At 38.3% G+C, this 16,086-nt stretch overlaps 1 protein-coding gene across 2 annotated transcripts in view; it reads right to left on the reverse strand.

Annotated features, from left to right (window-relative positions):
• adgre5b.3 (adhesion G protein-coupled receptor E5b, duplicate 3) overlaps positions 1 to 16,086 on the reverse strand; it is a 102,763-nt gene that overhangs the window by 4,122 nt on the left and 82,555 nt on the right. Inside the window, exons 1-12 of one of the 2 annotated variants that reach the window (XM_051885710.1) lie at positions 14,208 to 14,359; positions 4,133 to 4,198; positions 3,912 to 3,990; positions 3,450 to 3,580; positions 3,260 to 3,315; positions 3,054 to 3,143; positions 2,808 to 2,961; positions 2,604 to 2,720; positions 2,308 to 2,510; positions 1,958 to 2,122; positions 1,678 to 1,872; positions 726 to 943 (exon numbers count right to left, since the gene is read on the reverse strand). In XM_051885710.1, the coding sequence (XP_051741670.1) occupies positions 726 to 943; positions 1,678 to 1,872; positions 1,958 to 2,122; positions 2,308 to 2,510; positions 2,604 to 2,720; positions 2,808 to 2,961; positions 3,054 to 3,143; positions 3,260 to 3,315; positions 3,450 to 3,580; positions 3,912 to 3,990; positions 4,133 to 4,198; positions 14,208 to 14,244 (1,511 nt within the window). In that variant the 5' untranslated portion in view covers positions 14,245 to 14,359. Of the gene's footprint in view, positions 1 to 725; positions 944 to 1,677; positions 1,873 to 1,957; positions 2,123 to 2,307; positions 2,511 to 2,603; positions 2,721 to 2,807; positions 2,962 to 3,053; positions 3,144 to 3,259; positions 3,316 to 3,449; positions 3,581 to 3,911; positions 3,991 to 4,132; positions 4,199 to 14,207; positions 14,360 to 16,086 lie in introns of those variants that run through there. The other variant, XM_051885720.1, reaches the window with a different exon arrangement.

Below are 16,086 nucleotides of genomic sequence, written 5' to 3' on the forward strand. Positions count from 1 at the left end.
TGTCATTTACTGCCATTATAAAGCTTGGATGCGTCAGGATATTTATTAATATTTCTCCAATTCTGTTCATCAGAAGAAGAAAGTCATATACACCTAGGATGACTTGAGGAGAGTGAGTAAAGCTTGGGGCAAGATGGCATGTTGCCATCTAATTCCACTCCCACCAGTCTGCTATGGATATGCTTACCAGAGTCAAATACTACCTTGCTTTAGTAGGAAATACTTCTTAGCAAACTTTTAGTCACAATGGTATTGACTTGTATTGTTCCAGTGTGCAAGAATTCAATGAGTAAATGTTTAGCAGGAGTGAGTTACTTTTGGTTTTCAGTGAAGGATCCAGCACAATGTAGGCAGTGGCTGCAAAGAATCACAAATACAGAGAGAACCGCAATGGAAAATCTGAAAAACCTCAGTGTTTGTAGTCTGCATTTTTAACCCATTTTTTAACCCTACCCTTACAATAACTGTTTTATTAACCCTAACTAATCCAACTGTCCATGGGAAGGAATACAAAAATGTGGAAGTATAATCTGTAAGTATAATCTGTAAATGTTAAATTCTAGGTCCATGAATGCATACAATCTTAATAGTAATTATTTGGATTGATGTATTTTGGAATTAGTAAAATGTGCTTGGAAAGAACATATGATCAGAATATCAACACACACACACACACACACACACACACAATTTTACAGATGAACAGCATTAACTCAGAAACTCACTGTCTTTGGGTGCCGTATCCCTTTGGGAAGGTAATGGCAGAGATGGCAACAATGACGACAGGGACTCCATATCCCACGGCATACATGTACAGATGTTTTAATATAGTGTGAAACACCAGCACAACCATCTGGTAGAGCTGAACCCCCTCCAGCAGCATCCAGCAGAACGCGGCCAAGAAGAAGAAATGAAGCAGGCCGGCCACAATCGCACACGCTACCTGAGAGAGATCTAGACATGTCAGATCAACTCCTTTTTTGCTTACAATAAACATTTTACATTTTTGTTTTTAAATAAACCAGTGTTATTAGTCATTAACTAAAACCAGCATCTTAAGCATGTGTATACACAAGCCAATCCAGCTGGCCAAAAGCATGGCATGATGACATAGCATAGCGCATCACCGAAACCATGTCATCAGATTCATTTTCTGGCCAAATGTCAATGTGGATATAAGCGTCCTTTAGATCTAAACCAATCCTCGAATTGAATTTGAGACAATTTGAGTTTGAGTTTTAGCATCTTGAATCTGTGTGTCCTCAGAGTATGATTCAGGCCACGCAGATCCAAAATTGGATAGAGCCCTCAGTCTTTTTTGGGTGCAATAAAGTACTGGGTAAAAAAACATTGCCACTCTCTCTGCAAGCGGTAAAACTTCTATGGACTTTTTTGGCAAGAGTGGATGCAATTCTCGATTTATCTTGGTTCACCGCTGTTTTCTAACACCCAATTGAAACGAGGTTAACAGGAGGCAAACTGATTTCTGTAACCTTTATACGCAGTATTCAGAACCCACTGAGAAACATTGGGCAGAAGCTGCCAGACTGCCACAAAGTTTGACAAAGGGATCTTTTTTTTTCGATAGAGTCTGGCAGGGAACCACTGAACAAGCCCTAGAAAGAGATTGTCCATGAACAAAGATGGGATGGATTGACCATCGGGTGTCAAACATACTTGATTGTGAGTACTGGAGATCCCGCAGAGGAAGACAAGGTCTGCGATGAAGAGGTACACGCACAGGTGAAGATGAATGCTGTTTCGGGGTCCTTGGATGGAGCGGCAGAACCGGAACGTCAGGATACAGAGAAATAAACAGACCAGAGACAGAACTAAACCCACACGTGTGATCAACACCAGCTCAAACAAGTCCTGGAGGAGAGACAGAGGGGAAAATTCATCATTCCATCTAAAATCTGAATTAAATATGAGACATTTTTCTGGGCCAGCAATGTACCTGCAAAGGGTAGAAAGCCATCAGAACTGCAAAACTACTGAGATGAGAATAGGAACACATTGTATGAGTGCTGTTAGACCACATCCTCTCACAGCCCAGCCCAGACCACGCCCCCTCAGTCTCATTCCAGAACACACATATGTAACCCCCAGACTCCGCCCTCTCCTGAGAAGTAAGAAGAAGAGTTTAGGAAATGAGGAACACCTGCCTGAAAAGTTTGGTAAAAGGTTGGAAATGAAGCAGGAGTTAATGCTGCTCTGAGCTGGATCTATAGGAGTGGATTTTCAAACAGGGAATGCACATTTATGTGGTTTTTCATTTGTAACTATTAAACTGTTGAACATTTTCACCTGCTTGTGTGTAAAGATGAGCATCACCGGCTCAGAAAGAAGTTTGGTTTCTGGATTACCGACAACAACCGTGACCACATTCGAGTTGAGCTGATAAGCGATGTTTCTCTCTATATCATCTGATCTCTCTCTGCTGATCTTGTGGAACTGATCACTGGATGAGTTCATATCTTTAAAACTGACCAGCGCCACAAACGCAAAACCTAAATGAAAACAACATCTCGTCACAAAGGTGCTGATGCTGTAATTCGTACATATATGTGCATGTGTGTCCATGACTGTGTGTGTGTTTGTACCTGGATATGATTTCCCTATAACTGTTTCCCAGCTGGTGTTGAAGAGGGCGGAGTCTGAGCTCAGAATTACACGCCCAGTGGGCGGAGTCTGATTCTGTGTGACTGCAACCTCAGCGACTGTGATTCACATGATCATACAGAACAACTGCTTAATTAAACAATCTTAATTAAACACACAGCATGTTTCATATATAAATGTCTCACAGGTGTTGTGTATCTCCATCCTGGTCACAGGCTCTTTAAGCTGAGGTCCGATCAGACGCATGCTGTTCTCCACCGTGTCCAGAAACTGACTCAACGTCTCTCTGTCAGCTATGTTTCCATTCGTCAGCAGATCATCAGTGGAATTGCAAAAGTTCTGTGAAATGAATCAGTGAAATTCATTCAGCCACTGTGAAAGCGCATGTACACAAACTACTATGTGAATATATTACGCAGTGTGTGTTTAACCTCGAGTAACATCTCTCCAGTGAAATGTTCTTCTTGTGGATCTTTCAGAGACTCACAGCTGTTCTTCAACAGTGACATCAACTGCTTCAACTAAAAGAAGACACACAGAAAGTCTATAGGTATCTTTACACAGCTGAATTAAGACATTTACAGTTAGCTGGGCATATAATAATAATAATAATAATAAGCAGAAGTTCACATTCTACCTTCTCCGGTGTGTGTTCTGCATCAGGCTCAGGTTTAAACTGATCACAGTCTATTTCTGTGCACAACAACAGCAGAGATCAAAATAAACAAACAGACTACAGTGCACTGATTAACTGAATTTTCGTTAGCTGCTGTATAATAAACAGAAAAATAACCAACAGAGCAATCCTCACTGTTTAATATTCTCACCAATGCATTTTGACTGTTTGTTGCCGTAGTTACAGTAACCCTGGTGACATTTGCAGATGTAGCTGTCTAAATGATTGTAGCAGCTGGCGTCTATGCCGCAAACATCTGGATCTTCATACTCAATTAAGTCTCTGAGAGAAAGAGAAGATGGATGAGAGAATATTCTCTGTCAATGTCATTTTAATAACTGCACATATAGCTCATTTGATGTGACAGTGGTGTTGGCATCAGTATTGTAGCAGCAGTACTGGACACTGGACACTTAGTTAATGGCAGCAACCTTGATGGTAACCTTGATTAATTGTATTATTAATTATAATTATTAAAATGCCAAAAAAATAAATGTAAAAATAAAAGGCGCCTCCACGTTTTGCATCAGTGGTAGTTAAGTCCAAAAAGTCAATTTCATTTGATTTCCTAAAGCTAATTTCAGTTAAGATTGAAACATCCATCTCAGTTGACCTCTGAAGGTTCATATCATCGCCATCGCCAGAACTGGAAAATTCATTCTTGGGATAGAACTCATCCTCACACTCATCATCTGAAAAATAGACATTGGAATGAGGAAGGAAACATGTCATTATACATTTAAAAAACTAGAACTACAGTTACACAAATTCCTTCTTTTAAACGTGCAGACCATTAAAAACTTCATTAAAGTCAAATCACAAGGTCATAATTACCAAAACATTTCATTTTAACAAGTTTAAATCCATAGGCACATCCACTACATGACGGCAGAAAGAGACCTGGGAAGAGAAAGAAAAAATACTCATAACTTCCAGATATATGTGTGTATGTAAATTGCAGCCAATTTGCATTTGATGAGATAAATGTATCACACTAACAAGAAAATTGGGGAAAAACATTTGTTCTTTTTTTCTGCGCTTTTGAGCCGCACGTGCTCTACACTGTAATAAATTGCCATAAAAAAAAACGGCAAAATTTCAACAGTAACATACTGTTTTCCATTAAAACAGTAATATACTGCAGAAAACAATGCATTCTGGGTAATATTTGTCATTTCCGAGAAAGTACCCTACAGGAATATACACAGTAAATTCTCTGGTGTTAAATCAACACCGGTCTGTGTTTATATGGGAAGCAACAGCAGGGTGTTAAAGTAACACTGAAGCAGCGTTAGAGTTAATTAGATGCTTAAATGTTTAATTGAGTGATGATTGTTTGATTATTGAAGACACCTGATGATAACGAGCAGAATCACTGAAGGAAAGAGAAGACCTTAAACAAGAGCAATCAGGTGATATGGTTTACACCACCATGAAGAAAACCGATTGTCTAGTCCCATTGTTGACTGAAAGTGGTTGTTCATTATTAAGTTATTTTCACAATAGTACTTTCATGTACAATAGCCATTTTAATTTTTAAATATACTGTGGGAAAAAATTAGACACACCCACAGACATCAAGAACCAGCATGTGTTTCTCATCAATGGTGACATGTTTCACACTGCAATGCATGCTGGGAGTCATGAGTTTTACACTACAGTGTCTCCCAGCATGCATTGCAGCATGAGGCATGTCACCATTGATGAGAAGCATATGCTGATTCTTGATGTCTGTGTGTCTGAAAGCTACACCATTTCTTATATTTTTGTTGTTGTTGTTGTTGTTGTTTGTTTGTTTTTAAATGTATTAATGATGGTGACATGTTTCATGCCACAATACATTCTGGGAGCCACCTTAGTATAAATGTCATGACTCCCAGCATGCATTGCAACATGAAGCATATGCTGGTTCTTGATGTCTGTGGCTATGTCAAATTTTTTTCCCCCACAATGTGTTTAAAAATAAAAATTCAAAATGTCTGATCTGTGGCACAAAAGTTCTGTTGTGAAAATAATTCAATAATGAACAAATACTTTCAGTCAGTGATGGAACTAGACAATCAATTCTCTTCTTGATGGTGTAAACCATATAACCTGATTGCTCTTGTTTATTGTGTCCTTTGTAAGACAAATCAGCTCAAATGAAATAATTAATTAATTTATAGGGAATTATTGTAAGGAACCCCGCATCGGCCCAAAAACGGAATCCGACGGCCTGGGCGAAGGTTAACGCGTGTATGTCTTTTCAGCGCCTCTGTGAAGTTTATTTAATTTCACTCGTTTAATCTGACTCCAATTTCAAATGATTCTCATTCTTAGGTTGTGTTTCCAAATAGAAATGAATCATTGGTTATGCATTCATTTAGATTTTTGATTATTCTGATTACCTTACATCTTCAATTATTCGTTCGCTGTGGTCCCGGTATCGCTTCAGAAAAGTCACTTCGGCCGACTGAATGCTCTTCCCGGACACAAACTCGTCAGTTCTGACCTTAAACATTGGATGCAGGGTAAATATCTACCTTTAAGTCGGTCGCGCTCTGCTTACTCGTAACAAAAAGCATAGTTTTTATATATTTACGAAAACTGCAACTTATTTAAGGCAGCGATAGTCAGAAATCGAAATGGACTTAATTGATGTGCCCTATGCTCCATCTATTAAACCTCCGTATGATCAATCCTGAACACAGATTTGCGGTAATACCTTCGCTTTAATCTACTAGAAATAATGAATCAAAAATAATACAGAATAAACCAAATATAACATTTTATTTGTCAAGTAAAAATGTATCATGCCAATTACATTACAGTTAGACAATTAGAAGCCAATTAGAAGCTATTGCATCCTGTAGATGTGTGAGGGCAAGGCGTTGTCCTATGCTATTTCTTTGAGATCTTCTCACCAGATGAGTTTTATTGCTTTATTGCAGGGCGCTTGATCTCAGTTTTTATCCTAGCAGGAAAATCAAGTCTTACATTATAAAGAGTCACTTAGTTTACGACCGAGCAACTGAATCGTCCAGCGTTCATTTGTTCGGACCGTAATAGCGGATATGAATATCCAACTATCGTGAAAACACTATTTAATAGCAAGGTAACATTAAGATCGGCAGTTTAAGACAGTAAATTTATAAGCACATAACACAAGACACTTCTTTTAAAAATCTACAGGAGACTTGATTGATTATTCTAACACAAACACGCACACACAAACACACACATTCATACACGTACAAGTTGCAGAAAGAAAGGAAGTGAGAAAGAAAGAGTTTTAAGAGAGAGTGAAATGATGAGCATGATATCTAGCAAAATATGTACTTCTTAAGACCTGACCTGAACGAACCATGAATCATTAATTTAATGCACCAGTTCAGCTTTATAATCTGGAGGTACTTGCTTGTCGTTTCTCTTTGAATGCGGATTCCTTTGTCGGCGTCCTTTGCTTGGAGTACAGGGATTTCCTGAGTTAGTTGGTTTGTTGCAGGTTCTTTCGGGTCCGGATTGATGTGCTGGCCAATGAATGGAGTCTCTCGGCTGAAGTTTGAAGCTGAGGCAGCAAAAGAGTCTTTGGTTGAACTTTGCGGCAAAACTTAACTTAGAACACGAGACTCTTGATGTAAAAAAGAAAGGAAAGTTAAAGTAAAAGAAAAGAAAAATGAGTAAGACACTGAATGGCTTGAATGAGCTGCTCGTCTGCTCTTTGTCCAAGCCATATTATTCTGTTGTCTTCTTTGTTCTTACTTCAAGTCTCTATTGTCTTAGTGATCTGATTATTTAACTTTAGGGTTTGTCCCACCTCTTTGAGGAGTTCTGACCAATCAGGTATCATCTTTGTTTTAAAGGTGACTTTCCTCCTCCCATGATCATAAACTAAGTGTTATTTCATGGCCTCTTGAATTCCTGCTCTCAGCAGAGAATACAGAGAGTACAGTTTGGACATGATTTCTATTAAACAGAAAATAATACATTTTACACAGACTTCATTCAAGCCATACTCTGAATTAAGAATAGAGGTTTAAATTAATATCAAACAAGGCATACTTTCAATCAACCGTTCAAAAGTTATACAGTTACATGTATTATGAGTGTTCTAAGCATAAATGGTCACATGTATAAATTGTAGACATGATATAGTGTTGAAAGGAAGGATGAATTTGATGAATCCATTTCAAATTGTTTTGGAACAATTTAATGCAATTTATTTATATCACAGTCTCTGTGATTTTTTTTCTTGTGGATTTTCAACTGTGTCAGAGGTATGTATTATCTCTGTCTCTTTTGACGTCTTTTGTCCTGCAACCCCCGTCTCCCCCACACCTGCAATTCAGTTCAGTGAAGATGACGTGCGCCAGGTCTTCAGAAAGAACAAGAGAAGAAAGGCACCAGGCCCAGACAGCGTTTCACCAGCCTGTCTGAAAACCTGCGCTGACCAGCTGGCTTCCATCTTCACACAGATCTTCAACAGATCACTGGAGCTGTGCGAAGTCCCCTCATGCTTCAGACGCTCCACCATCATCCCCGTCCCAAAGAAACCCAAAATTACTGGACTACAGACCTGTGGCACTAACGTCTGTGGCCATGAAATCATTTGAAAGACTGGTTTTGGCTTATCTGAAGGACATCACTGGACCCTTACTGGACCCCCTGCAGTTTGCTTACCGAGCAGACAGGTCTGTGAATGATGCAGTCAATATGGGACTGCATTATGTTCTGCAGCATCTGGACAAACCAGGGACTTATGTGAGGATCCTGTTTGTGGACTTCAGCTCTGCTTTTAACGCCATCATCCCATCACTCCTCCAGCCCAAATTAACTCAGCTCTCCGTGCCCACCTCCATCTGTCAGTGGATCACCAGCTTCCTGACAGACAGGCAGCAGCTAGTGAGGCTGGGAAAATTCTCATCCAGCACCCGCACCATCAGCACCGGCGCCCCTCAGGGCTGTGTCCTCTCCCCACTGCTCTTCTCCCTGTACACCAATGACTGCATCTCTAAAGTCCCCTCTGTCAAGCTCCTGAAGTTTGCAGATGACACCACACTGATCGGCCTCATCCAGGACGGTGAAGAGTCTGCTTACAGACTGGAGGTTGAACAGCTGGCTGTCTGGTGCAGTCTTAACAACCTGGAGCTCAACACGCTCAAGACAGTGGAGATGATTGTGGACTTCAGGAGAAACCCCCCTGCTCTCCCATGAACAGCACTGTGACTGCAGTGGAGTCATTCAGGTTCGTGGGCACCACAATCTCCCAGGACCTAAAGTGGGACAACCACATTGAGTCCATTGTGAAAAAGGCCCAGCAGAGGTTGTACTTCCTTCGCCAGCTGAGGAAGTTCAACCTACCACAGGAGCTGCTGAAACAGTTTTACTCTGCCATCATTGAATCCATCCTCTGCACTTCTATATCTGTCTGGTTCAGCTCAGCTACCAAATCTGACCTCAGAAGACTACAGAGTGTAGTCCGGTCTGCTGAGCGAATCATTGGTACAATCCTCCCCACTCTCCAAGATCTGTACATATCCAGAGTGAGAAAAAGGGCAAAGAAAATCACTCTGGACCCCTCACATCCAGCACACTCCCTCTTTGAACTGTTGCCATCTGGTCGACGCTACAGAGCTCTGAGCACCAGAACAACCAGACACAAGAACAGTTTCTTCCCTCAGGCAATCCATCACATGAACAAATACTTGCAAACTTCTGCATATTTCAATATTTTGCTTTTTTTGCACTCTTTCTATCTTGTATATTTGTATATTATTCTTCTATTCTTATCTGTGTCTTGCCACTGTCACTCTGTTGCACTGTGGAGCTTCTGTCACTAAAACAAATTCTTAGTATGTGTAAACATACCTGGCAATAAAGCTCTTTCTGATTCTGATTCTGACATTACCGTGTGATACTGGAGACATTGTAGCAGAAGTTTGGTTAAGTGCGTCGTCGGATGGAGAGGGGTTTTTTGGAGACTGGCCGAGAGCACGATAGAGAGTTGCTGGAGCCTTGAGTTTCTTTCAGAACACTGTTGTTGTTTTTTTTGCATCATTCGACTGTAAGCATTTTTGAGAGTTCTGCTGTTTTTTTACAAGTCATCCATGAACTTATAGAGTGAGAGACAATGATTTCTTCCTGCGAGACGCTTAAGTGCACTTGTTAGTGCACAAGAATGCATTTTTTAACTGAACTATAGTTTTCTACGGAGTGACTTTTTCTTTTCTGAGTATTTTTGCACTTTTGGAGAGACTGAAAATTGTTATGATCAAGTTTTACTTTTGAAAATCCCTTTTGAGAAGCACTGCAAGTCAGACCCTGTTTAGTGTGTCGCGTGCGTCCCATGGCTGAGCGGCGTTTTGTTCCAGAGAGTTTTTTGTTCCTGGGCTGTGCTGAAACTTCTCTTGTTTTTTGGGGTTTTTTTGTTTATTACCCTGCCATCCTTACGACATCTCCCTGTTCTGTCTCACCTGTCTCATTGTTGCAAGTCGTCTCAAGTCGTCTCATTGTTGCAAGTCGTCGCAAGTCATCTTATTGTTGCAAGTCGTCGCAAGTCGTCTCATTGTTGCAAGTCGTCGCAAGTCGTCTCATTGTTGCAAGTCGTCTCAAGTCGTCTCATTGTTGCAAGTCGTCGCAAGTCGTCTCATTGTTGCAAGTCGTCTCAAGTCGTCTCATTGTTGCAAGTCGTCTCATTGTTGCAAGTCGTCTCAAGTCGTTTCATTGTTGCAAGTCGTCTCAAGTCATGGTCGTATCAAAGTCATGGTTGCCACAGACTGGTACAAGAGTTCGTTACACACACACAAACACTTTAATGATATTGATTGAACAGAACTGAGTGTTTGAATGACCTGAGCGTGTCAATTTGAACCGTGTCTGTGAGAACTGAGTAAAAAGGAAACTGAATCATTAACTGATTCATAAGAGTCATTTGAGGGAAGTCACAAGTGTTTTCTATTTGAAGTGAGTTATTTAAAGTGAGTCATTTGAAGTGAGCCATTCGAAGTGAGCCATTCAAGTTAAACTATAAGAGTTTATGTGACCAATCCAGTGTTGTTTGAAAATCAGTTTAGTATTGAAAATAATTTTGTGAAACTTGTATTTGAAGTGTTTTACAGAAACTGTTTGAAACTGTTAACCTTTTGGAAGGTTTACCAAGATTGAAAAGAAATTCTGGGAAACTTGTTTTATTTTTATTTTCATTTTATTATTTCATTCTATTGAAACAAAACACAAAGACAAAAATACAGTTTACTAAAGAAAGGAAAAATAAATTACAGTTTTGTTACAGTATGATTAATAATCCTAGCCAGTACAATAAACTGTAGCACTTTGTTGTAAAATCTTGTTAGTTACTCATTGTTTTTCCATTTTAAGTAAGTTAAAATAATCTTAATTTTTGAACTGTCAGCCTGACCAGGTCCAAAAATACTATAGTGTTGAACCATGCTATAGTAAATTGTAGTATACTGTATAAATGATAGTGTTTAGAACACTTTGTTAATGAATCCTTCAGCATACTGTAGTATTAACTATAGTGAACTGATAAACTGTAATAAATACTGTAGTATACTTTATTTTTTTACTACAGTAAACTGTAGTATGTATTGATTTTATAATATTATATTATAATATACCCTATAGTTGTAGAAAACTTAGTACAGTATTAGGTAAAATAATTTGATTATATTACTATAGTTATGATACCACAGCAACTATAGAATTACCACAACAAATTAATTCAGGTACTTTACTCTAGTATGGTTCAAAAACACTATAGTATTTACTATAAATTACTATAGTATTTTTTTCACCTGCGCATGTTTACCCTACAACACGTTATGACACGTCTCTTCATTTTGACGTTGTTTTTATAATGTTGATTGAGACATTTGACATTTTTAATAGTCAGACATAACAGAGAGGCCATCATAATAATTGACTGTTAAAATACCACGTGTTAGATTGTGTCATGTACTGTGTACTCTATAAGTGATTTCAAGGACACAGCTCAGTGCAGGCCATATGACAGAAGAATGATAAATAAATTGGTCAAGTACTAGGCTTAGGCCTAATTTGTCTATTTATTTATTTGAACTTAAAATGTTTTATTTGACCAATTGGACTCTCTCTTTTTCAAGAAACACATAATCCAAGAAGGAAGATTCTTTCCTGGACTATAGAGATGCACCACATGCTGCAAGGAGTTCTCCACATGCTGCAAGGAGTTCTTCTGCCCGTTCTGCAGTTCTGCTTTGTTTCACCCAACAAAGTGGAACAAAGTGAAATCCCATTTGGAGAGCCATTTCAAACGCACAGTTCTCTATGAAGGTAACATTTGCAAACATTATTTTGGGAAATGCAATGTTATGATTAATTTAATTTGAACTCAATTCCTAGATCTGTGTATATTTCAATGAACAATTTTCTTTTGATAGACCATCATATATGGTCTGGCTGGGCTGCAGAATTTGTCTCAGCGGGATGCTGAGAAGGCCTTCTTCTCTGGTCTGGATTATCATCACAGGTAAGAGTAGAAAATGTAATGTAATGTAATTTTTTTTAAGCATTAACAGTATTTCTGGTAACCCAGCAGTGATTATGTTCTTCCTTTTTTTACTATTTCAGTGAAGTGGAAGAATTTAATAGAGTGATAGAGAAATAATTGAGAAAAGAGGGGAGAAGATCCAATTGGTACACAGCAAAATCCCCAGTGTTAAATTAACACCCAAAATGTACATATGAGTCCATCTTAAGGCCGGATCACACCAAGCCGACGCCGACGAACTAGTGGCGACGAAAGCAGACTGCGGGGTTGGCTCATGTCGGCAGCGTCTGTGTCCAAAGTTGCCCTGATACACCAACCGACGCTCGACATCCGACGGCCAAGTAGCACGTCCGTTCTGCGCCTGCGCAAGATGAAATGCATTTCCGTACCAGCAGGTGGCAGTAGCTGAACGGCCAATCAGAATGATCAGATGGCCCGACGGACCGACGAGCGCCGACGTCGATTCAACATTTCGAATCGGCTGAAAAAAAGCCGACGAGTACCAACTTCAGCCGACGGTGCGGAACACACTGAGAAAACTTAGTCGGCCGACGAACAAAAACTGCCCGACGGCCGACCGTCAGCTTGGTGTGTTCCAGGCTTTACCGGGTGTTAAAAGTAACACTGAAGCAGTGTTAAAGTTAATGAGATACTTGATTGATGACTGAGTGATGATTGACAATTACTGGTGACACCTGATGTTAATAAGCAGAATCATTGAAGGAAAGAGAGAAAAAAGGTGTTAATTAATGTTTTATGGAATGTTTCATTTCAAGTCACCATGAAAGAGGTCAGCGTTTGCTTTAGTTGGGCTCTTGACTCTTTACCTTTTATTATCAGTTTTTCTCTGACTGCTCCAACTTTGGCTGCTTATTGATGATATAGTTATCATGAAGTTGTCTGATTTGCTGATATCATTTAGTGTTTCTGAGTATATTAACTGTTAATTTCATATGTTTTTCTGTAATCTTGTAGAATCATATTATGATAACCTGGTATTCTGATTTTTAAATCACTATGCAGAAAATGTTTTCAGCCATTTTTTTTGGGGGGGAGACATCAATAATCAACATATGAATCTCAACAATGGTGACAATCAACAAAGCTTTTTTGTGACTTTAGCAGCTTGTTTTGTGAGTTGATCTGATTTTTTTTTTTTTTTTTGTCACCATTGTTGAGATTCATATGCTGATTCTTGATGTCTGTGTGAGTCTGCATGATCTTGATGAAACATTTTCTGCACAATGTTTTAATGAAATTGTTTATAGTATCACAGCACTGCAGTATTGGCATGTGAAATTACAACTAATATTGAACAATTTAGTCAGAGACCAGACTCTGGTATCAGTGAATCAGACCATTTTCTGATGACTATACTATCACTTAAAAAGTGACCAACATCATCTGATCAGAGTTTTATTTTGTTTTACCTTTTTTTTTTTTTTTTTTAATGTTATAACAAACATGTTTCAGAAACACACAGTTATAGCAGCCAGAGGAACACAAAGAGCCCAAATAAGCAAGCACTGACCACCACAATAGTGACTTCAAACGTTATTATTTTCAGTAGAACATCAACATCTAAACCTCTGTTAACTGTCAATAAGAACTTTAGTATGAAATAAAGTCTGGTTTGTAATAAGTGAAGATGCTGAGATCTTGAGAGATCTGTTAGTGTTTAACGTTCTGTTGGGATTTAAAGTGTTTCTGTATCGTGTGTTTTGTGGGTCACCATTGTGCTCGAGAGTAGATCCTGTGCTTCAGTCCAAGATGAGCCAGAAACCATTGGTGTTATGCTGTGTGTTGCTTTATTTCAGAGGCAGTAACATATAGATTGATTGATTGATTGATTGATTCATTCATTCATTTTCTGGTTAAATACAAGAGATTCACATTTTACAGTGAATGTGTTTTGTTAGTAACAATTCAGGATATACACATAAAACAACTTTGTTTTTTCTGTAAGTGCTTTGCACTTTATTTAAATTAGGATATTTTACATTTATTTTACAGACTTTGTTTAGCAGCTGTTGCTGAAAGTCATTTGACCGTTTTTTTTTTTTTTTTTTTTTTTTTTTAAAGATTGTTTTGCAGTGAAAGTGTTTTATTGTAATAATTCAGGGAATACCTGTAAAATAACAGTGTTTTTCTGTAGAAAAATTGTAATGAATTTCTGTTAAAGTTTTTTACACTTTATTTAAATTAGAATGTTTTACTTTAATTTTAAGGTTTTTGTTTGGCAGCCGTAGCTGACAGTCATTGACCATTTTTTTTACGATTTATTTTTTTACTGTGTAGTCTGACTGCTAAACCAACTTCAGTGCGTCACAAATATATATTCACTACACACGTGAACAGAGAAAAACAATCTAGGCTACTCACCCAAAAGTAGAGTCCATTTTAACTCCATGCTTTTCATATCTTGAAAAATGTTATGCTTTTTGAAGGTTTGTGATGTATGAAATTCACTGCTGCTGACTGTTACTTATTATCCTGAAATTCTTAAGCTCTTTCAATGGTTATGTCTAGTTCGACTGTTATTTGTTCCAAGGAAGAGGAAAATAACCCAGCTAACAATGACCTGGCGGTCCACCAATATTTTTTTGGACGGCACAAAGTCGGCATGACCTGGTTGGACCTCCATTGGCACGTTCCATGGATTTCACTAGTTTTGATGTTATTGTTGCGTGTTGCATTATGTTCCCACATTAAGTCTAGGGATGGAAAACGGTGTTCTGTGTGTGTCAATGGTAAGAATCAAAATTCAACCCCAATGTGACAAAAATGACAAAAGATGAGCGACAATAATAATAATAATGTGCTTACCTTTGTGTTGCACTTTAAGCAGAACTACATACATATGTTCTACAATGTGCTTCAGGAAATAACAGAAATTAGATGAAGTACATGCACACTTGGGTTTTGTTTGTTAACCAATTAGCCAATAAAATTGAGATGTTTGAAAGCTGCCAAACTGATCCCAAACCATCCCAAATTTCATCTGCCCGCCCAAATCAATTTTGACCCGCACAGTTAAATTCAAAACAGCCCAACTGTGCAGAAATCTGCTCAGTCAGGCAACAATTGTCATGAAAGATGAATGAACAGTGTTTTTGTGCTGATGTTGTGATAACGTTATTAAAGACCAGATAACTGCGAACAAACCTTCTATTAATGTTACTGGAAGAACATTTGTTCATAACAAGAACCTTGCCAGAAAGTTCTGAGTAGCTGAAAAGTCGACGAGATCAGATCATATACGCAGGGTTGCCAAGTCCCTGTTTTTTTTCTGTGGGCTACTTTTAAACTGTTGTAGTGAGCTGATTGTTTTCCCCTGCGGGTTGAAGGTTTGACATAATGCATAAATTATTTGACTGAAATGCTTGTATTGAAATATTTTATATTCTACACTGTAAATGAGTTCTGTTGTTTTCACTGTAATGTGTTCTCAACAATTTCCTACTGTATGGCAAGCCATTTTAACTTAAATTGTTTCCGCCGGAGTTTGATTGACAAGCGATCTAACCAATCATAATGCAGAATCCGCCATTTTGTCTGACAAAGCAGTCAGGAGTCAGAAGATTAACCTTGGTGGACTTGAACTTGAAAAATCGTGTGTATTGACGTCTTTCCGCGTTTGAAACAACATTCTTTCTCATTTTCATTTATGTTTATTTGATGCTATAAATTAACTAGTAGGAAGAGATGATCGGTTCACAAGCCTATATATATATATTTTTGTGGATTTTTTCGACATGGATAAGGAGATATCTTGCTGATCTTTTTGTGCGGGCTGGTTTAGGCCTGTATAAAACTACCAGTAAGTGGCAGCCCAATCCTGTCTTAATGAGTGATTCAATTAATCATTCATTCAAATGATTAGTTCAAAACGGTTGATTCATTTAGAAAGCAAATGACTGACTTTATGAATTGGTAATTGAATCATTGACTCAAATGAGTCGTTTAAAAACACAGATTCATATCAAGTATGAAGCATTACACTGTTGCTCTGAGATGCACAACAGTTCGGCCCCGACTTTGTTGAAACTATTTTCGTTGACTAAACAGAGCAAAAACAGACAATATTGTGAATATTGTTTCCAAAATGTAACTCACTTAATATTAACTTTTTATTTGTTATAAACTATAAATATCAAATTCATGATCACGCCTATGCTATAAAACTGATATAAAACAGCACTCTTGCTTGTGTGGTATTACATGTTATAGGCCCATAAAAAAAAAGCTCATAGGGATATTT

The sequence above is a fragment of the Ctenopharyngodon idella genome, chromosome 1 (genome assembly GCF_019924925.1).
Source record: "Ctenopharyngodon idella isolate HZGC_01 chromosome 1, HZGC01, whole genome shotgun sequence".
Lineage (NCBI taxonomy): Eukaryota > Metazoa > Chordata > Actinopteri > Cypriniformes > Xenocyprididae > Ctenopharyngodon > Ctenopharyngodon idella.